At 43.2% G+C, this 25,386-nt stretch overlaps 2 protein-coding genes across 2 annotated transcripts in view; both read left to right on the top strand.

Annotated features, from left to right (window-relative positions):
* The window catches only part of LOC106573693 (zinc finger CCCH domain-containing protein 18), a 29,899-nt gene extending 20,061 nt beyond the window's left edge, over positions 1 to 9,838 (top strand). The window contains exons 10-19 of the mRNA XM_082962692.1: positions 1,654 to 1,842; positions 1,980 to 2,111; positions 2,299 to 2,394; positions 2,707 to 3,093; positions 5,899 to 6,009; positions 6,697 to 6,899; positions 7,036 to 7,295; positions 7,962 to 8,061; positions 8,305 to 8,404; positions 8,741 to 9,838. Coding sequence (XP_082818818.1) covers positions 1,654 to 1,842; positions 1,980 to 2,111; positions 2,299 to 2,394; positions 2,707 to 3,093; positions 5,899 to 6,009; positions 6,697 to 6,899; positions 7,036 to 7,295; positions 7,962 to 8,061; positions 8,305 to 8,404; positions 8,741 to 8,948 — 1,786 coding nt within the window. The 3' untranslated portion in view covers positions 8,949 to 9,838. The remainder of the gene's footprint in view (positions 1 to 1,653; positions 1,843 to 1,979; positions 2,112 to 2,298; positions 2,395 to 2,706; positions 3,094 to 5,898; positions 6,010 to 6,696; positions 6,900 to 7,035; positions 7,296 to 7,961; positions 8,062 to 8,304; positions 8,405 to 8,740) is intronic.
* Positions 9,839 to 11,592: 1,754 nt separating this feature from the next.
* On the top strand, positions 11,593 to 13,222 carry LOC106573803 (interleukin-17C). Its single transcript, XM_014149154.3, has 3 exons — positions 11,593 to 11,598; positions 11,758 to 12,011; positions 12,330 to 13,222. The coding sequence occupies exons 1-3, from the start codon at positions 11,593 to 11,595 to the stop codon at positions 12,583 to 12,585; spliced, it is 516 nt and encodes a 171-aa protein (XP_014004629.2). The 3' UTR covers positions 12,586 to 13,222.
* Positions 13,223 to 25,386: the final 12,164 nt, after the last annotated feature.

Here is a 25,386-nt window from a genome sequence, read left to right as displayed (position 1 = left end):
CCCTTTTGTTTACTGCTGCGATTCGCTGTTTATTATCTATGTATAGTCACTTCACCCCTACCTACATGTACAAATTACCCCAATTAACCTGTACCCTCGCACACTGACTCGGTACCAGTACCCCCTGTATATAGCCTCGTTATTCGTATTGTTACATTTTATTATTATTTTTTACTTTATTCTATTTTGTAAATATTTTCTTAACTCTTCTTGAACTGTGCTGTTGTTTAAGGGCTTGTAAGTAAGCATTTCACAGTAAGGTCTACACTTGTTGTATTCGGCACGTGACAAATAAAGTTTGATTTGATTTACGGTAGCGTGGGCAGACGGAAGCCAGTCTTCAGTAAAAGGCACATGACCGCCTGCTTGGAGTTTGCCGAAAAGCACCTAAAGCACACTCGGACCATGAGTAACAAGATTCTATGGTCTGATGAATCCAAGTTTGAACTCTTTGTCCTGAATGCCAAGCGTCAGGTCCAGAGGAATCCTGGCACCATCCTTACGGTGAAGCATGGTGGTGGCAGCCTCATGCTGTGGGTATGTTTTTCAGCGGCAGGTACTGGGAGACTAGTCAGGATCGAGGCAAAGATGGACGAAGCAAAGTACAGAGAGATCCTTGATGAAAACCTGCTCCAGAGCACTCAGGACCTCAGACTAGGGGCGAAGGTTCACCTTCCAACAGGACAACGACCCTAAGCACGCAGGAGCGGCTTCGGGGGAAGTCTCTGAATGTCCTTGAGTGGCCCAGCAGGAGCCCGAACTTGAACCCGATTGAACATCTCTGGAGAGACCTGAAAATAGCTGTGCAGCAAAGCTCCCCATCCAACCTGACTGGGCTTGAGAGGATCTGCGGAAAAGAATGGGAGTAACTCTCCAAATACAGGCGTGCCAAGCTTGTAGCCTCATACCCAAGAAGAGTCAAGGCTGTAATTGCTGTCAAAGGTGCTTCAACAAAGTTCTGAGTAAAGGGTCTGAATACTTATGTAAATTGATATTTATGTATTTTTATTTGTAATAAATTTGCGAACATTTCTAAAAATCTGTTTCTTTCTCGTTATGTGGTATTGTGTGTAGATTGATGAGGGGAAAAAAAGAATTCTCTCTGAATACTTTTCCATTTTTTTCACATTTTTCTTTATACTGGTAAATCAATTAAGAAAATTCTTATTTAGAATGACAACCTGTCAGGAAGTTGGCACAGGACGTATAATACACATAGGTGTGGCAAGGAACAGTCTTTTGAACGTTTTTGAATGTGTTTTTTTAGATCATGATCAGCTCCTGTTGCAACGCATCATGTTGTAAATCAGTGTCTCGGTTTCTCTTACCTGGGAATAACTGGAAGGCTGTCGCTCAAGTATGTTGTGTCAGTATGTTGTGTCAATATGACGTGCCATACTCTATCAGGAACATGAACTGGTTCCAGGTACGCACAATGCTGTCATCCTCATACCACAGCTCTTCAAAAAAGAAGAGAAGACCTGTCACTGAAAAGCGTGTTAAGAAAGGAATGAAAACAGTGAATGGAATCAAAATGTCCTCATTCATCATTGGCCTTCTGTCCATGATTTCAGTCTCATTCATTTGTGATGCTTTATTGCAAAATGTGTGATTTTAATTTGTTTGCCCCTATTTCCTTTCTCTCCTCCTCAGTCGACCGATGATGGAACCGCCTTCCAAAAAGGAGCTCATGCCCATTTCCAAGCGGCCGGATGAGTGGAAGGACCCCTGGCGCCGGTCCAAATCCCCCAGGAGACTTCCGGGCATGTCTGGGTCACCACCCCGGGGCCGCCGGCGACACCGGCCTTCTGGATCCTCTGTATCGCTGTCCAACTCATCTAGGTAGCTTTCAATTCAGCCATACATCTACTTTGGTACTCTGCCTTACATCAGCACCTATTTTCTGCAGTGTTCCAATCTACTTGAGTACTCCGTGTTTGTGTGTTAAAGAGTGAGGTTAAGTGTGTTCTGTTCTGCAGATCTTCGTCCCGCTCGTCCTCCTACACAGGCTCCGGTTCATCCCGCTCTCGGTCTCGCTCAGGCTCCTCGTCCTTCAGCTCGTACTCCAGTCACTCATCCCAGCGCAGCTCCTTCAGCGGCAGCCACTCCAGGTCCGACACACACTCTGCCTGCCTGTCTGTCAACGCACAGCACCACCTAACACACCCCCACAACACTGTCTATTGAATAGGACACTCATTCACTAAGTCCATGTTAACCTTTAACCTATGGTCTCGCATAAGATAGCTGGTCTCCCATAAGATAAACTTGGGCTTCTGTTTATCTATCTCACTGCAGGTCCAGATCGTTCTCATCGTCTCCGTCTCCAACCCCTTCAGCACAGAGGAGCGCCAAGAATAAAGTTGAGGCCCCGCCAGCTCTAGGGCCCAAAGGGTACAGCCATACCCATTCATCCATAGACATGCTGTATATTCATCAGTTGTGCTGTGCACCTTCATACACAACTCACACAGATCGTTTGTACTTTTCCTTTCATGGCTCAAGAGTCTATAGGTACTGAGTCTTACATAATAATAGAGTAGTTTGCATTTAATTGACATGCTATATAACCTTAGATGTGTAGCTAGCATGCTTCTGGTGTTAGTCTATAGTCAATCAGTCTTTTGAAGAAAGTATGGGGTTTGCCCCGTGTGACGTGTGAATGCTGCATGCCAAACAACAAAGCAATATACTTTTATCCTCAAGCGTCCCACTGAAGCCTGGTACACCTCCCTCTCCTCGTAGGGAGAAGGCTCCCCCCAGAAAAGCTCCCAGCCCACCATTGCCAGGCCAGCCTGGGAAACTCCCCAAACCCACCCCGGAGGGGGGCAAGCCCGTCAACCACCGCGAGCCCCACGAGGGGGGCCGACCCATGCCGCCTCGGGAGGGGGGCCGACCCATGCCGCCTCGGGAGGGGGGCCGACCCATGCCGCCTCGGGAGGGGGGCCGACCCATGCCGCCTCGGGAGGGGGGCCGACCCATGCCGCCTCGGGAGGGGGGCCGACCCATGCCGCCTCGGGAGGGGGGCCGACCCATGCCGCCTCGGGAGGGGGGCCGACGGAAGGAGAGGCAGCAGCACAACCCACCCAGGAGGTAGGACAGAAGTACACACTTCTACTGGCCATCCGTCTATCACAAGTTCCTCTGTCACATATTAACACAGCCAACCTGAGAGCTCAAGGATATCCAGTGATATACCAAGTAGGGATGGATATTCAAAATTATTTTACTATTCAAATTATATCATGACATTTGTTTGTATATGCGGGTAGTCCAAATGCAACACACAAATAAAATGCTCTTGACCAATCAAAATGACACAAATGCACATGGCAGTGGTAAACAGAGGACAGACTGCTTTTCTCCGCTAGTTTTGGCTAAGAGCAAAAGTGAAAGAGAATTCTGATTTTCACCGATGTTCTGTAACAATAACGTTTTCTGGTGTGTGTTTTGCATCGATCTGTTTCAGGTTTTGTGGAAACTCTGTTAGTTGCGAGCATGTAATTGCTGTTTGAAGTGTACCGATGTCAGGGAGGACTGGAGGGCTAAACGTGCAGCAGTAGCTCAACGCATCGTTATAAAAGCTACATTGTGTTTTATTAAATTAAGAATTAAGTGTCATGGTATATATCCTTGTAGCTAACAATGTCACAAGTATAATTTTCATTTAATTTAGACAGCTTTTTCATTGTTAAAATAGGCCTACAATTATTATATATTTTTAAATGAACACTCACTCAAGTAATCCAATACTAACGTCCATTTGATTATTCAATTAACTGTGCCTGTCCCTAATACCACGGTGCAATGATTCTACAAAATATTGCCACAAATCAAGGAGAGACAATTTTTTTCCCATCTGGGTGTTAGTCTTTTTTTATTACTAGCTTATTGCAGTGAACTCTATTGCGGCTCCACTAACTTAATAATTTTAATATTTTGCAAATCAGATTGTCAACCTTATTTTCAGGCAGTATGTCACAGGTAGGCCTAATACCAGGCATATTTGTGAGTGTGTGTGTGTGGGGTTTTTATTGAACTTGCACGACGAGTATCCCTCAGCTCACAAAGCCACTTTGTATGGCAAGTAGATTTGCATCAGCAGGGGCCTATTCCAGCAGCAGGACTGTGTGTTGGTGAAAGAACTATCCTCTATCTCTGGGTCAGCTGATGGCCATGTCTGGGCCTGCATGGGGAAGAACCCATGGCTGGTGCTGTGGTCAGGGAAAGGACAGTAAAAGGGTAGGAAAGGACAGCGAGGGGGCGAGCCACTGGCTGTGGTTTCTCTGCCTGCATGGTTAGAATGCACTAGGCTCACGCTGTGTGGGTGGCATGGTTCTCCCTGTGGAAAACCTCATGTAAAACCTGTTGGCTGGGGGTCCTGCAGCTCTAAAGACGCATTGTGCTCCTCTGTAAAATGTTAATTTATTGGCTTGACTGCATATTTATGTAAGTCATTTTGTTCAGCAATGATTCATAGTTAATGGAGCTAACATGTTTTCCTTCACACTTTTCCTTAACACCTTTTATTTAGTGGAACATGAACCATAATGTAATTTCATACCGTGGATACATTTTGAATAATGTATGAATGCTTTTCTTTCTATCTCTTTTCAGAGTGTTCATGTGATTGAAACATGGAGGGCTGATGTGGAAAGTAGTAAAGTACAAATATTTGCACATTCTATTAACTTCTGATGTTTCTGCCCATCGTTGTATGAAATGGTGATTTGAATATTGTGATGACTTTGGCACTGCTCACCAGGTGTCCATGTCACAGGAGCAGGCAAAAGGGTAGGAAGTAAGACAGGTACAAGATTAATGTGTGGGCATCTTAAGGGCTGTCAAGGAATTATTTCAATGGGTGTTAGATGCTTTTAGTGTTACCACATAGCTCAGACACAACCTGGCACTACTAATTCATTTCCACAAAAGATGCTGTCACTCAGAGATGAATGTTCACAGCTGACTGGCACGATGACACCTGAGGTGCGCTGGGAGTTTCCCTTGGCAATAGGAGTAGGACTTGAAGACAGTTGTAGGCTGTTTCGTAGGTTTTCCTCTCAGGTGAACTTGTATCGTCAGTCACGCCGTGACTTGATGTTAGTGGCGTCAAATGAACACAGCTTTTGTTCTTGCTCTGAGAGAAATCTCCCTTGATCTGTGATGCAGCACTCTACTCCACTGCAGGGACAACAGTTTGTTTTAAGTTATATGAATGTGACCTAAAATGCCTTGCCGAGTATGCAATCAAATCAAAAGTTTATTTGTCACGTGCGCCGAATACAACAGGTGTAGACCTTACAGTTAAATGCTTACTTACAGGCTCTAACCAATAGTGCAAAAAAGGTGTTAGGTGAACAATAGGTAAGTAAAGAAATAAAACAACAGTAAAAAGACAGTCTATAGACTATAAACAACAGTAGCGAAGCTATAAAAGTAGCGAGGCTACATACAGACACCGGTTAGTCAGGCTGATTGAGGTAGTATGTACATGTAGATATGGTTAAAGTGACTATGCATATATGATGAACAGAGAGTAGCAGTAGCGTAAAAGAGGGGTTGGCGGGTGGTGGGTGGGACACAATGCAGATAGCCCGGTTAGCCAATGTGCGGGAGCATTGGTTGGTCGGCCCAATTGAGGTAGTATGTACATGAATGTATAGTTAAAGTGACTATGCATATATGATAAACAGAGAGTGGCCATGCAGTCGTGGGTGAACAAGGAGTACAGGAGGGGACTGAGAACGCAACCCTGTGGAGCTCCAGTGTTGAGGATCAATTGGACTGACACATTGTTACTGTGATGTACAATCTACTATTAAAAGTATGATGATCTCTTCGCTCACTGAAATATGTTCATCTTTCTCTCTCCTCTCACTCTATTCCCCTGTTCAGGCGGACAGTCAGTGGCAGTGTGAGCGGCAGTAGTTACTCTGGCTCCAGCTCTCGCTCCAGATCCCGCTCCTCCTCTGCCTCCATCTCACGCTCTGGATCCAAGAAGTCCAGGTAGGAAGAACCGATCCCACTTCCACTAACTTCCACTACACTGCTTTAAAAGCTGACAATTAAGAGTATTTTGCCTCAGAAAATAGTTATTGACTTGGTGCTGGTATAGCCTCGTTATTATTTTATTGTAACTTTTTTTTAATACATTTTTTTACTTTCGTTTATTTAGTAAATATTTTCTTAACTCTATTTCTTGAACTGCATTGTTGAGTAAGGGCTTGTAACTAAGCATTTCACGTTAAGGTTTGTTTGTATTCGGTGCATGTAACATATACAATTTGATTTGATGCAGGTACCACTTTGAAACCGATATGTATTAAATACCTTCTCTCTTGTTTTTCTTTGCTGTTTATCCACTGGTCAACTACCTAGAAAATCCAGGTACTATGCGATTTTATATCTGCCATCTATATTACCCTGGCTTGTACACCTGCCCCTCTCTTCATTTATCTTAAGTGATTCATCCGTTTGATTGATTTGTCCCCCATTTTGCCCCACCACCCACTCAGTCACCACCTTCTGTTCTTGTGCATTTTAATCATAATTTGTCATACTTAAATAAAAATCCCCCCACTAGAAATGTCAATATTCTGTCAATATATCCTTCAGCCTGAGTTAGTGTGTGTGCAGGTTTTTGTGACACAGCACTGAGTCTCTCTCTCCCTGTGGCCTGTGGTCCCTGTTTAGGTCTCTGAGTGTGAGCAGTGTGTCTAGTGTGTCCTCGGCCTCCTCCAGCAGCAGCTCAGTGAGGAGCGCTGACTCAGATGACATGTACGCTGACCTGGCCAGCCCTGTGTCGTCAGCCAGTTCCCGATCCCCCACCCCCGGACAGCCCCATGCCCGCAAGGAGAGGGGCCCGCCACGGGACAGGGGTCCCAACAAGGACAAAGGTAGTCGTTAGGCTTTTGTCATAGACTCTGCAATTCACTCTGGATTGTATTGTGGTTGATGTGTCATCACAGAATGGCAGCATCTGGTGGTTCTATGGGTTGTATGTTAGTGATGTATACTGTCTGCTCTCCACAGGGAAGCCCACTAAGAAAGATGAGCCCCATCCCCCCAGAGAGGACCGGAGGAAGATTGATACCTCAGGCCTCCCTCATAGAAACACCCATGGCCCTATGCCCAGATCTGGGCCTGGCAGCAGGGGGCACGGTCCAGGGGGGCATGGTCCAGGGGGACACGGTCCTGGCGGCCACCCCATGCACCCGCCCCACGGACCCCCCATGGGACCCCCTGGAGGCTATGGCCAGCACAAAGACATCAAACTCACACTTCTCAACAAGGTGACCGCTGATGGATTTACTGTTGAAAGTCAACTGCTCTCACCTCAACTCAAATAGACTGAGTCTCTGAATTACTCTGGAAAAATATGTGGATTAGTGTTGTCCCGAGACTAAAATCGACAGAAATGATGTTAATGTTGGAAAAAAACTGCCTTATGTTGCCACCCAGAGTCACATGTATTTATTTTGCAAGCTATAGCACACACTATTTTACAAATGTATGTTTTAAATGACCACAGAGTTCACTCTGCTTCGTGTTTTCTGTTTGCCAAGGAATATCTGGCATTGTAGGATTGCTATACTGGTATTGTGACAACACTAATTTAGATACAAGTGACACTGATATCACACCCTGTGGTACTAATAGCATTAGAGTTTAGAGGTCTGAGTGTCTTTGTGCGAAGGAGAGTTTGGACAGTCAATGTGTCTGACTTCCTCATACTCTTATCAGTCAGACTGAATAACTAGATGTACTAATATCCAGCTTCTGTATACCATACTTTTGGTATCGCTGATATTTTTTCAGGGTAGGCTGTGTATATACACACATTATTTAAATGCCACCATTGAACATTGAGCAAATGTGATTTTATCTCATATACTGTATTTTGCATTTGTTGCTTGTGAACTGTCTGACTAACAATGTATCTCTCTCTCACTCTGTAGCAGCAGGCAGAGCGGGGTAACAGGAAGCGATACATGCCTTCAGACAAGGACAGGCCTACCTCTCCACTCAGCAAGAGGATAGCATTGTCTCCTGAGAGAGGTGAGGGCCTCAAACTGTCCAGAAAACGCCTTAGTCTGACATTAATAATGTGTTCTTCCCAAGGAACTCACACACACACGTGGTTTGGTTATACCAAATGTGGAAATCCAACTACCGGAGAAACCTTGCCGTAGGCTGCATTATCTGTTCTTTCTATATGCTATGTCTGTGTTGAACCAAGTCATTCATCTGAGGCCACACTTTCCTGCTGTATGTAATCAACTTCCCGTCAATGTCCTACAGGTCGTGGTGACAGGAGGATGCCTGGACGGCCCCCACTCTCTCCTAGAATGGACCGGCCCAGAGGCCAGGGCCCTCGCCCCATGCCACCACCGGGAGAAAGGTAGGTGCCCTCTGCTGCTTCTCATCCAAAACTACACACACAACCCCAACCTGACACCTCATTGTTGGTGCTGCCCTTCACCACTGCAGTAGTGATGTCATTTTAGGATGTTAGAGCAACCACAAGCCTTTGTTTTGAATGTGGAACAAGTCACAAAAGTGGAAGCCCCAGAAGTATATGATATACACCAATACACAGGGCATGTGACCATGTCGTCACTATTTATACATCTACACGCACCCTCTCTATACAGGTAGATTAATACCCATGATAACCCTTGTAAATTGTCATAGGCATGTGGCACTAAACCCAATCATGTAATTTCTCTCTCTTTAGAAAACGTCCTCTGTCCCCACCACCCAAGTCGTCTGGGAAAGGTCCAGGGGGGTTGTCCTCGGGCTCAGGCAAGCAGCCCCCAGGCGGCCCGGGCTCAGGTTCCGGCAAGCCTAGCAGCACACTGTCCCGCCGTGAGGAGCTGCTGAAACAGCTCAAAGCTGTTGAGGATGCCATCGCCCGCAAGAGGGCCAAGATCCCAGGGAAATAACCCTCACCCTGCCTGCCTGCCTACCCAAGTCGCCCAGGCAACATCAAGCATCAAGGGACATAAGTCACCAATACCTGTCAAGAAGCCTAGCTTTCTCTGGAAATGTAAAAAAGGTGTCTGTCCCAAAATGTAAAGGCCATTGTGTAATTGTTACTGAACAAAATGGCCACCAAAACATTTCTGCTTGTTTGCCCTCAGAGAGAGGTTGTCTAAATGGTTTTACAGTGCTGAACAAAAGTAGTAGCAGGGCGTCACTGTTGCTCACTGTTGTCTATTTAGTGAGAAGGAACAATCTTCCCATTGTGTCTCATTGATAAGGTGAATTTATATACTTTTGATCCACACTCTGTGTCTCTGTCTGCCCCTTTTACTGTCTCTTATCTCATGTCTTTTTTTTTTCTGTTGGGTCGAGTGCTGGTCTTGCCCCATTTGTTCCGTTCTGAAGATCCTGGAAACTGCCTCTAGTCTCCCAACTGGTTCTCTGTACAAACATTTCGTCTGCATTCATTCAGAATGAGAAACATGCTCACAGGACCTCTTGTTCATGGTGGTTGTGTCTTAACCAATGACTTCTCCTGTTCTAGGCCTGTGCGTTGTGTTCTCTTGCAGTGTTAATTTTACATACCGTGTACAATAATAGTGAGCATTTGACAAGCACCCATTTTTTTCAAGTGTATGATTGTAGAGAACAAATTGATAGTGATGTGAAGTATTGCTTTTTTAATCTACCAAAAAAAATCTCTAGCTCTTCTCAAGTAATTTACTGTGTTTTATTTTTCTCACATTTTTAGTTGACAGAGTATGAGAGATGGTTGGGGACACCGGAGGATAAGGAGCGTCTTGCTTTTGTGACAAAAGGCTTCTAAATAAACTATTTTGATAAAGAGAAACCATCTGTTGTATGTCTGTTCCTTCTCCACAATTTCACTCTCCCCAATCCTATATTAATTGGAAACATGGCTCCATCAATCACTTGTTTTCTCTTGTTCTTCACAAGAGATGAAGCCCAATGTATTGCATGTTGATGTACATTTTCACTACCAAATATAATTTGAAAAACAAGGCTTTCACATGATTACTGCAGATCTTATGAATAATAATGGGCAGGAGACATGATGCTTTCTAGGGTGGGGCAAGGACATCACAGATGCGTTCTGATTAACCAATGACATTTGGTGCTTTTCCACTGGCAGTCAATGGCTGGGCTGAGGCTCCAGGTAATTACTCTGGAAAAGAGACTGGAGGCAAATGTGATAGAAGACGTGATGATATTGATTTAACGTTAGTAAGGTGGAAATATGAGCCCAGCTAAACTGGTCAATGGTACAAGTCCTACTGATTTAGCGTGTTTGTTCTTCGGGGCAGGGATTTGATCGTTGGAAAGTTCATGGTACTTGCCCTTATTGGAATCCTCATCTCAGTTTTCACTGAGCCGTCTTCAGTGGCAGATGTTAATTTATATCTCTCAGACATGTTAATCAGTAAGCAGACTAATAGTCTAGGGTCTGTTTCATCATGACCAGAATATATTAAAACACATGCTCTAGTAGTTTATCTGCATACAGTGTGATTATTCTGCATACTAAAAGTCCCATAGCCTGACAGCTCATTAGCTTACAGATAGAGGGAACTTCTTCATCACAAACAAAAATACCTATTTATAATGAAGAATGTTTGTCGTTATAATGCACACCTACTGGTATGTCCAGCTGTCACACCTTATCTACTTTCTTTGTAACTGACTTGTATTTCTGGAACCAACTATGTTGGAAATGTTTCAATCAGGAAAAACATGAAAAATACTCCTTGCTCAGTAAGGGTAGGACTCAGACAATTTAGGAGGGGCAGGGAGAGATGAGGCTATTGTGATGACACCATTGTTTGCATCAGAGTGAGAAGATCCAGGCTGCAGGAGAAAGTGTTCACCTTGTAGGAAGGCTGATGAGGTTCTCTAGTGAATGAGCTAAATATACTATAATAAGAATTCATCAATCAACATCCTCTGTTTATCATGCTGAATTTAACATGAGCAAATATATTTACAGTTTTTTTCCCCTTGAAAGTTTTAGCATACACTATGTGGTTACATTTATTATTGGTAGAAAACTGTGAAAAGGTGTAGTAGGATAGGCCAAAATTAGGCTACATTTATTTCTGGATTCAGATTTGATCCATTTTATCAGTGTGTGTATAAATGAACAGTTGTGTTATATTTCATCATAATTCCTAGCTTCTGTCTTGACTATGGAAACATATCAGTAAGATTACTGTCTGTCAAGGGATGCAAGCTGTCTGATAGTATGCCTATGGTCAATATATTGATTATAGCAGCTAATAAAATCAATATGAATAAGTATGTATAGGTGTACACAAGCTCATATAGATTATTGTAATAACAGGTGATGTAATGTTGATGTAAACACAAGCCAAGTCCTGACAGTGGGGACACTCACTGTAGGAAAGAGGAAGCTGGGAACTGAATATAGTGATTTCCATTTCCTCCTACATACGGATTTCCCCAACCAGGTAACATATAAATTGTAGGATCACTGGCATTATGGCACAAAACAGAGCATAAGCACTTGGGCTTCTCTACTAACAAATATATATTTGATATTGGAAAATGCCAGGTCTATTCAAGATTATGCAGGTAAGTGAGAGATTGACTGCCCTGATGGGTTGAAATTTAACTACACCTGAATTAATGTTGCATTACGTTTTGATCCATCATTTTGGATTGGTTTTATTCAAATGGTAATTTATTAATGGTGTTTGTTCGTTTTTATTAATTTATTTCCCTCCTTTGCAGACTCTACTTTTACTTGGACTTTTTATTGCTAAATTGACTTTGGCAGCAGAGGCACACAAGCATAAGGGATGCTTCAGTGCAGAAGAACTGGAGGATGGAGCTCTTAAGATCTTGCGTCGAAACCGATACCCGAATGACGGTCATATTGATGAAACGCAGTTTCACAAGCTGGGTACGAAGAAGACCTGCCCTGCTGTCCTTCATTCACAGTCAGTAGACTACAACAACCGTTCTGTCTCCCCCTGGCGGTACAGGTAAGGCATCTCTTTCTACTCGATGTAAATACTTTCTGGATAGGTCTAACATTGTATAGCCTCGTACGAACCATCATGATCATGACCAACTCATATTCTGTTTCGCGTCACAGAACGTGATCAAAGAATGTGAGCTCCGAGATCAGGATGGTTCGTACGAGGCTACAATTTTACTCATGCAGCCGTAATATTCTCAGTCGGACAATAATATAATTTGAGTCAATGTGCATGACATATGGCCAGGAAAGACATTTTCGTATGGAATTATTAATTGATTAATAGGCTATTTGTATCATTGGAATGTCACTTTTCCCACAGCATCGATAGCAAAGAGGGACGATTCCCTGAGAAGATTGTTGTTGCTGAATGTCTATGCACGGGATGTATCATCGTAGGGCACGGACATCACCGGGCCGAATACGAAGATTATGGATATAACTCTGTGCCTGTAGTGCAATCCCAGATGGTTTTGATGAAGACCGACTGCACGGACAACCCAGGAAAATATTCATTCACCTCACACTTTATCAAAGTGCCTATTGCCTGCACCTGCGTTAAGGCCAGGACATATTAAGTGCCTCTCATAGAGGACATTTCTTAGACAAACTGTAGTGACATGTTTCACATTTTGTTGTGTTTGTTTTAAAATGCACTTAAGTTATTGAAAGTATAACACTATGCTTATGGATACGAAGCTATCGAGAATACATGGATTTTTACATGACACTCTTAGGTTCGTTAATGTAGTACTTGTGTTGCAAGGTTGTATTTATTTGATTATCTATTAACTATTTATTAGTCTCGTCAGACGGGTTTCCTCCCACAATGTACCAATGTTCCGGCTGTTGCTCATAGGTCTGGGTTTCAGAGACTAACTATTTATTGAACTATGTTCTCAAGCTATTTATTTATCGATGTTTTTTGGTGACTTTTGTTATTAGGCCTATTCCTTTCAACATCAATGTGTTCTTCTGTTCCTGTTTTCCCATCAACATAATCAAACATTTTAGATAGCTGCCTCTGTTGAAATTGGTAAATATTCGAATTTTCAGACATCTGCGCATTTAACACAGCATACTATAATAATCGTTTGATTGGGCTATTTATTGGTATTGATTTTGACAAATTGTACGTGGTTGATGAATTCATAGAAATGTAGCATAATTTATGAAATGTTATTGTTGTTTCCTTAATAAAGATTACTAATGATATATCTGCCGATCGCGCTCTATTTAGGCCAAACTAAATTATTAAAGGTGGATAAATCTTCGGGGTTATAATATATACTAAGGTTATTTAAACAGCAACACGCAAGACAGCCTGCGTTATTACCTTAGACAACCATTTATTATAGAGATTTTTATAATAACGATTTGAGAATGAGCGCAGATGAATTGCTTGTATGCGTCCGCCAATTCTTTACGGGTATCTTATGTTTTCAGAGCTATTAAATTATAACCAATCGGATCCACTCCTGAGCTACCCACATGAAAACGTATTGTAATGACCTGACTAGATCATAAAGGAACAATTGTGCGAACACTGGTAAGTACGACACAACCCACTAATACCCTAACACATAACCCACAGCTGTCTGTGCGGGTCGCAACAGTATAATTTCGGCGACGTGTTTTTAGCAGCATGGCTACAAAAGATAATCAGGTCTTGAAATAAAAACGGTACAGCACCTCTGCTAAAGAAAGATTAAACATAAATATGCCATACTGCCTGCATTTAGTGTTCTCACTAAACCTCTCGGAGATACGTTAATATTCAGTATGATTTAGCGAAAGACGTTCATCATTATCATGTACAGTACCAGTCAAATGTTCGGACACACTTACTCATTCCAAGGTTTTTCTTTATTTTGTAATATTTTCTACATTGTAGAATAATAGTAAATACATAAAAACTATGAAATAACACATATGGAATCATGTAATAACCAAAAAAGTGTTAAACAAATCAAAATATATTTTAGATTCTTCAAAGTAGCCACCCTTTGCCTTGATGACAGCTTTGCACACTCAGCATTCTCTCAACTAGCTTCATGAGGTAGTCACCTGCAATGCATTTCAATTAACAGGTGTGCCTTGATAAAAGTGTATTTGTGGAATTTCTTTCCTTCTTAATGCGTTTGAGCCAATCAATTGTGTTGTGACAAGGTAGGGGTGGTATACAGAAGATAGCCCTATTGGTAAAAGACCAAGTCCATATTATGGCAAGAACAGCTCAAATATGCAAAGAGACACAACAGTCCATCATTACTTTAAGACATGAAGGTCAGTCAATGCAGAACATTTCAAGAACTTTGAAAGTTTCTTTAAGTGCAGTCGCAAAAACCATCAAGCGCTATGATGAAACTGGCTCTCATGAGGACCGCCACAGGAAAGAAAGAGCCCGAGTTACCTCTGCCGCAGAGGATTAGTTCATTAGAGTTACCAGTCTCAGAAATTGCAGCCCAAATAAATACTTCACATAGTTTAAGTAACAGATGCATCTTAACATCAACTGTTCAGAGGAGACAGCGTGAATCAGGCCTTCATGGTCGAATTGCTGCAAAGAAACCACTACTAAAGGACACCAATAAGAAGAAGAGACTTGCTTGGGACAAGAAACACGAGCAATGGACATTAGACTAGTGGAAATCTGTCCTTTGGTCTGATGAGTCCAAATTTGAGATGTTTTGTTCCAGCCGCTGTGTCTTTGTGAGATGCAGAGTCGGTGAACGGATGATTTCTGCTATGTGTGGTTCCCACCGTGAAGCATGGAGAAGGAGGTGTGATGGTGTAGGGGTCCTTTTCTGGTGACACTGTCAGTGATTCATTTAGAATTCAAGGCACACTTATCCAGCATAGCTACCACAGCATTCTGCAGCGATACGCCATCCCATCTGGTTTGCGGTTAGTGGGACTCTCATTTGTTTTTCAATAGGACAATGACCCAACACACCTCCAGGCTGTGTAAGGGCTGTTTGACCAAGAAGGAGAGTGATGGAGTGCTGCATCAGATGACCTGGCCTCCACAATCACCCGACTTCAACCCAATTGAGATGGTTTGGAATGAGTTGGACTGCAGAGGGAAGGATAAGCAGCCAACAAGTGCTCAGCATATGTGGGAAATGCTTCAAGACTATTGGAAAAGCATTCCTCATGAAGCTGGTTGAGAGAATGCAAAGAGTTTGCAAAGCTGTCATCAAGGCAAAGGGTGGCTACTTTGAAGAATCTAAAATATATTTTGATTTGTTTAACACTTTTTTGGTTACTACATGATTCCATATGTGTTATTTCATAGTTCTGATGTCTTCACTATTATTGTATTATTCTAGAAAATAGTAAAAATGAATGCGTAAGTGTCCAAACCTTTGACTGGTACTGTTTGTGTACAGTGTTAGCTAGCTAGCTAAACCACATATGAATAAGGGAAAGCTGTCTACCCCAACACTACATATACATTTATCCATGTCAGAAGAAAAAGAGCTGTGACTAGTTAGCTTTGTAAAAACGTTGAGGGAGAGGTTGTTGTCCTGGTACCACACGTCCAGGTCTCTGACCTCCTCCATATATGCTGTCTCGTCGTTGTTGGTGATCAGGCCTACCACTGTTGTGTTGGAGTCGTGCCTGGCAGTGCAGTTATGAGTGAACAGGGAGTACAGGAGGGGACTGAGCACGCACCCCTGAGGGGCCCCCATGTTCAGGATCAGTGTGGCGGATGTGTTGTTACCTACCCTTACCACCTGGGCAGCCCATCAGGATGTCCAGGATCCAGTTGCAGAGGGAGGTGTTTAGTGCCAGGGTCCTTAGCTTAGTGATGAGCTTTGAGGACAATATGGTGTTGAACGCTGAGCTGTAGTCAATGAATAGAATTCTCACATAGGTGTTCCTTTTGTCCAGGTGTGAAAGAGCAGTGTGGAGTGTAATAGAGAAAGCATCATCTGTGGATCTGTTGGGGCGGTCTGTAAATTGGAGTGGGTCTAGGGTTTCTGGGATAATGGTGTTGATATGAGCCATGACCAGCCTTTCAAAGCACTTCATGGCTACAGACGTGAGTGCTACGGGTCGGTAGTCATATAGGCAGGTTACCTTAGTGTTCTTGGCCACAGGGGCTATGGTGGTCTGCTTGAAACATATTTGTATTACAGACTCAGACAGGGAGAGGTTGATTAATGTCAGTGAAGACACGTGCCAATTGGTCAGCGCATGCTCGGAGTACACATCCTGGTAATCCGTCTGGCCATGCGGCTTTGTAAATGTTGACCTGTTTAAAGGTCTTACTTACATTGGCTGCGGAGATAGTGATCACACAGTCGTCTGGAACAGCTGATGTTCTCATGCATGTTTCAGTGTTACTTGCCTCGAAGCGAGTATAGAAGTAATTTTGCTTGTCTGATAGGCTCGTGTCATTGGGCAGCTCTTGGCTGTGCTTCCCTTTGTACTCTGTAATAGAGGTCGACCGATTAATCGGAATGGCCGATTAATTAGGGCTGATTTCAAGTTTTCATAACAATCGGTAATCGGTATTTTTGGCCACCGATTTGCCGAGTTTTTTTTTTTTAATTTTGGGGACATTATATATATTTTTTTCCACCTTTAACTAGGCAAGTCAGATTAAGAACACATTCTTATTTTCAATGACGGCCTAGGAACGGGGTTAACTGCCTTGTTCAGGGGGGATTCAGGGATTTGTTTTTACAACCTTCCGGTTACTAATCCAATCCAATGCATGAGGAGCCTGCATGGTAGGCTGACTACCTGTTAAGCGAGGGCAGCAAGAAGCCAAGGTAAGTTGCTAGCTAGCATTACATTTACCTTATAAAAAACTATCAATCTTAACATAATCACTAGTTAACTACACATGGTTGATGATATTACTAGTTTATCTAACGTGTCCTGCGTTGCATATAATCGATGCGGTGCCTGTTCATTTATCATTGAATCATAGCCTATTTTGCCAAACGGGTGTTGATTTAACAAGCACATTTGACAAAAAAGCACTGTCGTTGCACCAATGTACCTAACCATAAACATCAATGCCTTTATTTAAAATCAACAAACAAGTATATATTTTTAAACCTACATATTTAGTTAATATTGCCTGCTAACATGAAATTGTGTCACATCTCTAGCGTTCATCGCACGCAGAGTCAGGGTATATGCAACAGTTTGGGCCGCCTGGCTCGTTGCGAACTAATTTGCCAGAATTTTACGTAATTATGACATAACATTGACATAACATAACTTGTAAGCATTCATTCAGACAGCACTTTCGTGCGTTTTGCCAGCAGCTCTTCGCTGTGTTTCAAGCTGTTTATGACTTCAAACCGGGTGGGTATAATTTGTGGAACGTTCCAACAGGAATCTATTCCAAAAACTTCGTAAAAAGCAAGGTTGCCAAAAAACAACACATTCAAAGTTGTATAGCGGCAGAATAAGATACCGGGTAGTGAGTGGTCTATTTCATTGCGTTTTTCACTCATCACGTTTATTCCGAAAAATGTCTGTCCTCACTCTGGTTCCCTATAGACAAACATTTAGAATAAGCTACGTGGTGAGTTGATGCCTATTCGGCAGCTAGTTAGCTAGGTTTGTATGCGTTGCTACTTTGTATGCGTTGTTGGTTGGCAACCTTTTACTTTACGTTTTTTGGAACAGATTCCTGTTGGAACGTTCCACAAATTATACCCACCCCTTCAAGCCTGTCAACTCCCAAGATTAGGCTGGTGTTACCGGTGTGAAATGGCTAGCTAGTTAGCGGGGTGCGCGCTAATAGCGTTTCAAACGTCACTCACTCTGAGACTTGGAGTAGTTCTTCCCCTCCTCTGCATGGGTAACGCTGCTTCGAGGGTGGCTGTTGTCAATGTGTTCCTGGTTCAAGCCCAGGTAGGAGCGAGGAGAGGGACGGAAGCTATACTGTTACACTGGCAATACTAAAGTGCCTATAAGAACATCCAATAGTCAAAGGTATATGAAATACAAATCGTACAGAGAGAAATAGTCCTATAATTCCTATAATAACTACAACCTAAAACTTACCTGGGAATATTGAAGACTCATGTTAAAAGGAACCACCAGCTTTCATATGTTCCCATGTTCTGAGCAAGGAACTTAAACCTTAGCTTTTTTACATGGCACATATTGCACTTTTACTTTCTTCTCCAACACTTTGTTTTGCATTATTTAAACCAAATTGAACATGTTTCATTATTTATTTGAGGCTAAATTGATTTTATTGATGTATTATATTAAGTTAAAATAAGTGTTCATTCAGTATTGTTGTGATTATCATTATTATAAATAAATAAATAAATCGGCCGATTAATTGGCCTTTTTTGGCCCTCCAATAATTGGTATCGGTATCGGCATTGAAAAATCATAATCGGTCGACATCTAGTCTGTAATGGTTTGCAAGCCCTGCCACATCCAACGAGCGTCGGAGCCGGTGTAGTACGATTCGATCTTTGTCCTGTATTGATGCTTTGCCTGTTTGGTGGTTCGTCGGAGGGCATAGAGGGATTTCTTATAAGCTTCCGGGTTAGAGTCCCGCTTCTTGAAAGCGGCAGCTCCACTTTAGCTCAGTGCGGATGTTGCATGTAATCCATGGCTTCTGGTTGGGGTATGTACGTACAGTCACTGTGGGGACGAGGTCATCGATGCACTTATTTATGAAGCCAGTGACTGATGTGGTGTACTCCTCAATGCCATTGGAATAATCCCGCAACATATTCCACTCTGTGCTAGCAAAAGTCCTGTAGTTTAGCATTTGCATCATCTGACCACATTTTTTGTTGACCGAGTCACTGGTGCTTCCTGCTTTAATTTTAGCTTGTAAGCAAGAATCAGAAGGATAGAATTATGGTCAGATTTGCCAAATGGAGGGCGAGGGAGAGCTTTGTATGCATCTCTGTGTGTGGAGAAAAGGTGGTCTAGAGTTTTTTTTCCCTCTGCTTGCACATTTAACATGCTGGTAGAAATGTGGTAAGACGGAAATAAGTTTCCCTGCATTAAATTACCCGGCCACTAGGAGCGCCGCCTCTTGATGAGCGTTTTCCTCTTTGCTTATGGAGGGATATAGCTCATTGAATGCGGTCTTAGTGGCAGCATCGGTCTGTGGTGGTACAGTGCCTTGCGAAAGTATTCGGCCCCCTTGAACTTTTCGACCTTTTGCCACATTTCAGGCTTCAAACATAAAGATATAAAACTGTAATTTTTTGTGAAGAATCAACAACAAGTGGGACACAATCATGAAGTGGAACAAAATTTATTGGATATTTCAAACTTTTTTAACAAATAAAAAACTGTAAAATTGAACGTGCAAAATTATTCAGCCCCTTTACTTTCAGTGCAGCAAACTCTCTCCAGAAGTTCAGTGAGGATCTCTGAATGATCCAATGTTGACCTAAATGACTAATGATGATAAATAGAATCCACCTGTGTGTAATCAAGTCTCCGTATAAATGCACCTGCTCTGTGATAGTCTCAGAGGTCTGTTTAAAGCGCAGAGAGCATCATGAAGAACTAGGAACACACCAGGCAGGTCCGAGATACTGTTGTGGAGAAGTTTAAAGCCGGATTTGTATACAAAAAGATTTCCCAAGCTTTAAACATCCCAAGGAGCACTGTGCAAGCGATAATATTGAAATGGAAGGAGTATGAGACCACTGCAAATCTACGAAGACCCGGCCGTCCCTCTAAACTTTCAGCTCATACAAGGAGAAGACTGATCAGAGATGCAGCCAAGAGGCCCATGATCACTCTGGATGAACTGCAGAGATCTACAGCTGAGGTGGGAGACTCTGTCCATAGGACAACAATCAGTCGTGTACTGCACAAATCCGGCCTTTATGGAAGAGTGGCAAGAAGAAAGCCATTTCTTAAAGATATCCATAAAAAGTGTCGTTTAAAGTTTGCCACTAGCCACCTGGGAGTCACACCAAACATGTGGAAGAAGGTGCTCTGGTCAGATGAAACCAAAATCGAACTTATTGGCAACAATGCAAAACGTTATGTTTGGCGTAAAAGCAACACAGCTCATCACCCTGAACACACCATCCCCACTGTCAAACATGGTGGTGGCAGCATCATGGTTTGGGCCTGCTTTTCTTCAGCAGGGGCAGGGAAGATGGTTAAAATTGATGGGAAGATGGATGGAGCCAAATACAGGACCATTCTGGAAGAAAACCTGATGGAGTCTGCAAAAGACCTGAGACTGGGACGGAGATTTGTCTTCCAACAAGACAATGATCCAAAACATAAAGCAAAATCTACAATGGAATGGTTCACAAATAAACATATCCAGGTGTTAGAATGGCCAAGTCAAAGTCCAGACCTGAATCCAATCGAGAATCTGTGGAAAGAACTGAAAACTGCTGTTCACAAACGCTCTCCATCCAACCTCACTGAGCTCGAGCTGTTTTGCAAGGAGGAATGGGCAAAAATGTCAGTCTCTCGATGTGCAAAACTGATAGAGACATACCCCAAGCGACTTACAGCTGTAATCGCAGCAAAAGGTGGCGCTACAAAGTATTAACTTAAAGGGGCTGAATAATTTTGCACGGCCAATTTTTCAGTTTTTTATTTGTTAAAAAAGTTTGAAATATCCAATAAATTTCGTTCCACTTCATAATTGTGTCCCACTTGTTGTTGATTCTTCACAAAAAATTACAGTTTTATATCTTTATGTTTGAAGCGTGAAATGTGGCAAAAGGTCGAAAAGTTCAAGGGGGCCGAATACTTTCGCAAGGCACTGTATGTATTACAAGCTGTGCTAGAGTTTCTCCGAGAGAAAAAAATTATACACTGAACAACAATATAAACGCAACATGTAAATTGTTGGTCCCATGTTTCATGAGCAGAAATAAAAGATCCCAGAAATTTTCCATACGCACAAAAAACGTATTTCTTTCAAATGTTGTTCACAAATTTGTTTACATCCCTGTTAATGAGTATTTATCCTTTACCAAGATAATCCATCCACTTGACAGGTGTGGCATATCAAAAAGCTGATTAAAAGCATGGTCATCATTATCTTGTGCTGTGGACAACAAAAGGCCACTCTAAAATCTGAAGTTTTGTCACACAACACAGTGCCACAGATGTCTCAAGTTTTGAGGGAGCGTGCAATTGGCTTGCTGACTGCACAAATGTCCACCAGAACTGTTGCCATTCATCCGCCACCATCACCTCATGTTTCAGAATGATAATGCACAGCCCCATGTCGCAAGGATCTGTAAACAATTCCTGGAAGCTGAAAATGTCCCAGTTCTTCCATGGCTTGCATACTCACCAGACATGTCACCCATTGATCATGTTTGGGATGCTCTGGATCGACGTGTACGACAGCGTGTTCCAGTTCCCGCCAATATCCAGAAACTTTGCACAGCCATTGAAGAGGAGTGGGACAACATTCCACAGGCCGCAATCAACAGCCTGATCAACTCTATGCGAAGGAGATGCACTGCATGATGCAAATCGTGGTCACAACAGATGCTGACAGGTTTTCTGATTCACATCCTACTTTTAAAAAAAGTATCTGTGAACAACACATGACTGTGTTCCCAGTCATGTGAACTCCATAGATTAGGGTGTATTAAATGTATTTAAATTGACTGATTTTCTTATGAACTGTAACTTAGTAAAATCTTTGAAATTGTTGCATGTTGCGTTTATATTTTTGTTCAGTGTAATTAGTCACCTATGTTGGTTTGTTAAAAATGAAAATAAATATAGGCTATATAACTGAAAAATGACCACCACTGTTGATAGTGTGCAGAGCTGATTTCAGCTGCTTACCATTTCCTTTTTCTATAAAAATGATTTGCTCTGTGTATCAGGGAAATTGACACTGCTACAGAAAAATACTATTTTAATTAGTCTGCCGATCAATGCCCTTACTGCTCTGAAAATGACTTTAGGTATTTACTTGGTGTGTGTGCTTGTGCAAGCTGCCAGTTGTGAACTTCTCAACAAGCCCTATTTGTGTTGGTCACTTCAGCAGTGTAACAATGGTTTCACATGTATCTTGTCATGGATTGGTCTCTGCTTTTTAGATAGTTTCCAACTTTTCCCTGTATGATGTGTGCTCCACAGCGCCCCCTGTCAGGAGATCCTGCTCACGTACTTGGGCCACTCTGAGCCTCCTGTGTCCCTGTCAACCCTAAAGCAGCTGTGTGCCCTGGACAGAGTGATGGGTTTGGGTTAAATGCGGAAGACACATTTCAGTTGAAGGCATTCAGTTAGGTACTAGGTATCCCCCTTTCCCCTCTTTCCTATTCAACATCACACAATAACTGGTCCCCAATGCTTCTCTTCCTTGGGGGGGGGGAATCACTGATCTGATATGACTGGGATTGATGAAACTAATGTTGGGGAAACCACATATTCACCTATCCAATCATGTCATGTTATGGATTATTCCAAGGAGGGGTGGAAAGACAAAACTAAACTATTCAAACATGTTCGAAGTGTCTTCCTTCATGTATCTCTCCCCTCCTCTCCTCTACCCTGCATGTCTCAGTAATGAGGATGATGCTCTGTATGACAGGGTGTCTGGGGAGCAGTGGAGGGTGGAGTGTCTGGTCCAGCTGCTGGCTGAGATGGACAGTGACCTGCCTGGAGACTTCTTCCAGGAGCTTCTGCAGGTAGCTACTGTACCACACACAGAGAGGCAGCCTATGGCTTTGGCCATTAGTCTTGTGTTGCCCAGGTGGTGTTGGTCTGTAACTATGGATGCTCTTTTCCCTGCCAGGCACCGACTTGCTGGGCTGAGGAGGAAGATGAGCAGGAAGTGGACACATCAGCCATGACACTACTGCAGCTGGAGAAGTATCTGTTTGGGAAAGTCACAGGGCAGGGTCAGTAGCTGGCTCTACTGTAGGTCCTGACTGTCATGTGTGAAGGTCTCCCGCATACTCTACTGCTGCGCAAGCTATAGTTAACCAATCTAGTCTTTGCCTTTCACTACATAACTATGCATCTGTAACGTCCGTTGTTGGAATGAGACCAAGGCTTGGGTGGGTTGGGTTCATCATACTTTAATATAAACGGTGAACCAGCAAAAACCAAAACACGACGCAACACAATGAACGAACAGTTTCGCAGGCTACTCACAGCAATGCAAAACCAACTTCCCACACCAGACAGGTGGAAACAGGGCTACCTAAGTATGGCTCCCAATCAGCGACAACAATGTACAGCTGTCCCTGATTGAGAGGCATACCAGGCCAAAACAACGAAATACAAAACATAGATAGGGAACATAGAATGAACATAGAAATAGAAAATATAGAACACACATCAAAACCCCGAAACACACAAAACAAACACCCCCTGCCACGCCCTGACCAAACTACTATAACAAATAACCCCTTTTACTGGTCAGGACGTGACCGCATTATAGATTGGTACTACTGCCTGTTACTGTCCATGCCTCCAGGGCCTGCGTGAGGCCCAGGAGAGGAGCCTCTTCAAGGCTACGGTATTAGAGGCCCCTCTCATGGGAGATGGAGATCCTGGGGGCAATTGGGATGATAGATAGATAGATAGATAGATAGATAGATAGATAGATAGATAGATAGATAGATAGATAGATAGATAGATAGATAGATAGATAGATAGATAGATAGATAGATAGATAGATAGATAGATAGATAGATAGATAGATACTACTGAATCAGAGGGAACCCATTAAACCCATTTCTGTACGGGGTCCCCTGGTTTATTCACAGTCAGACCACAGACATATTTAATAAGCTATACGCTACCTCTCTACACATCGTGAGGACTTTCTCCAGGCCTTCCCTGTGGCTCAGTTGGTAGAGCATGGTGTTTGCAATGCCAGCATGGTGTGTGCAATGCCAGGGTTGTGGGTTTGATTCCCACGGGGGCCAGTACAAAACAAAAAAAATTTATGAAATGTATGCATTCACTACTGTAAGTCGCTCTGGATAAGAGCGTCTGCTAAATGACTAAAAATGTAAAAAATGTAAATGGTTCTGTAGTGCCTCTCTGTCTCTGTTCTGTATGGCCTGGGTTAGGGTTCTTAGGGCTACTGTTCTGGTGGGGATGTCATGGTCACAAGCCTCCAGCAGGCAGTCTGAGAAGGCCCTACTGGGGATGCCATTGGAGGGCTCGCTGCTGCTGCCATCCCACGTTCCTGTTCCTATCACTGTATGACCCTGGCCAGCTCCAGATGACCCTATCTGGGATGGATGAGTGTTCTGGGCCAGACTATCCCCATCACCAGAGCTGTGTTCTGAGGTTGGGGATGCAGGTCTGAATAGGGGCTGGTGTGTTAGGTGTTTGAGAAGTGTGTGTGCTGTGGTTGGAATGAGAGGTGGGTGAGGGGAGTCTAGTTTGAGTGACTTGTTTGGGGACGCTGGATGTTTAGGTTCTTCTCAGAAGGGATGTTATTGTCCGTTTTGGTATGTAGCTGCTCACGTCACGTTGTCAGGGTGGTATGCCCCGTGTGGTGATGGCGGTGGTCTGCCAGATCCTGGATCACCACCTCAGGGTGCCTCTGGGAAATCTCCTCCAAGGGTGGGAGGAGCCTTGGCATTGCTGAGTAGTCCTCAGCACTCAACTGTGACAAGGAGAAAGAGAGAGGAGACAGAAAGAGACAGAGGGAGAGCGAGGAAGAGAGACATCAAAACAAAATACCACATATTACACAGAATTACCACATCAACATAGTAGTATACTAGTAGCAGTATTAGTAATATCAATGATAAAGCCTGCTGCCTGAACGTATGTGCGTGTACCAATGAGGGTCCTGAGAGCAGGGTGGTCATCAGGCCCATTCCCATGCTGAGGGTCTTGGTCTCCACTGGCCCCTCAACACCCCAGACCTGGTCCATACCCACACAGGCCCTATGCGGGTTGGCCACGATGAACTCCACCACCTGGGAGAGGACAGACACACAACTTCTTGTACAAACCACACATTTCCTACCACTAGGTGTCTACTAAATAGTTCCATCACATCCTCAAACCAACACAGTTTTCAGCAAAAAAAAAACCTGGCTAATGGCAGTAGAGATAAGACGTCTAAAATTACTGCTTATCAACCAAACTAAGACCAGTTTAACAGAGACGTGTCCTAATCTGAGCATGAATGGTTTACCTCAGGCAAAATGGCACAGTGTTAGCCCTGGGTCTTTTACCTCATCAGAGACAGACACTGCTATTCTTAGAGCTCTTAAAGTATTAGTCAACATGCCCTCATTCCTTAATAAAGACGCCCAGATGACCAGTGTTCTGTAAAGCCCTGATGCTGAGGGAGAGGACAGAGACGCTTAAAGATGCACTATGCAGAAATCACTCCACCATCCCTGGTTGCTAAAATTCTAATAGTTTTCCTAATTTCAGTTTATGTGACAAAG

The sequence above is a fragment of the Salmo salar genome, chromosome 16 (genome assembly GCF_965601325.2).
Source record: "Salmo salar chromosome 16, fSalSal1, whole genome shotgun sequence".
Classification (NCBI taxonomy): domain Eukaryota; kingdom Metazoa; phylum Chordata; class Actinopteri; order Salmoniformes; family Salmonidae; genus Salmo; species Salmo salar.
This window is presented reverse-complemented; position numbering and strand designations above follow the sequence as displayed.

Excerpts from the sequence above, each read along its gene's own strand:
- LOC106573803 (XM_014149154.3), top strand. Across the intron at positions 12,012-12,329 it reads GTCTCCCCCTGGCGGTACAG|CATCGATAGCAAAGAGGGAC; the intron begins GTAAGGCATCTC and ends CTTTTCCCACAG.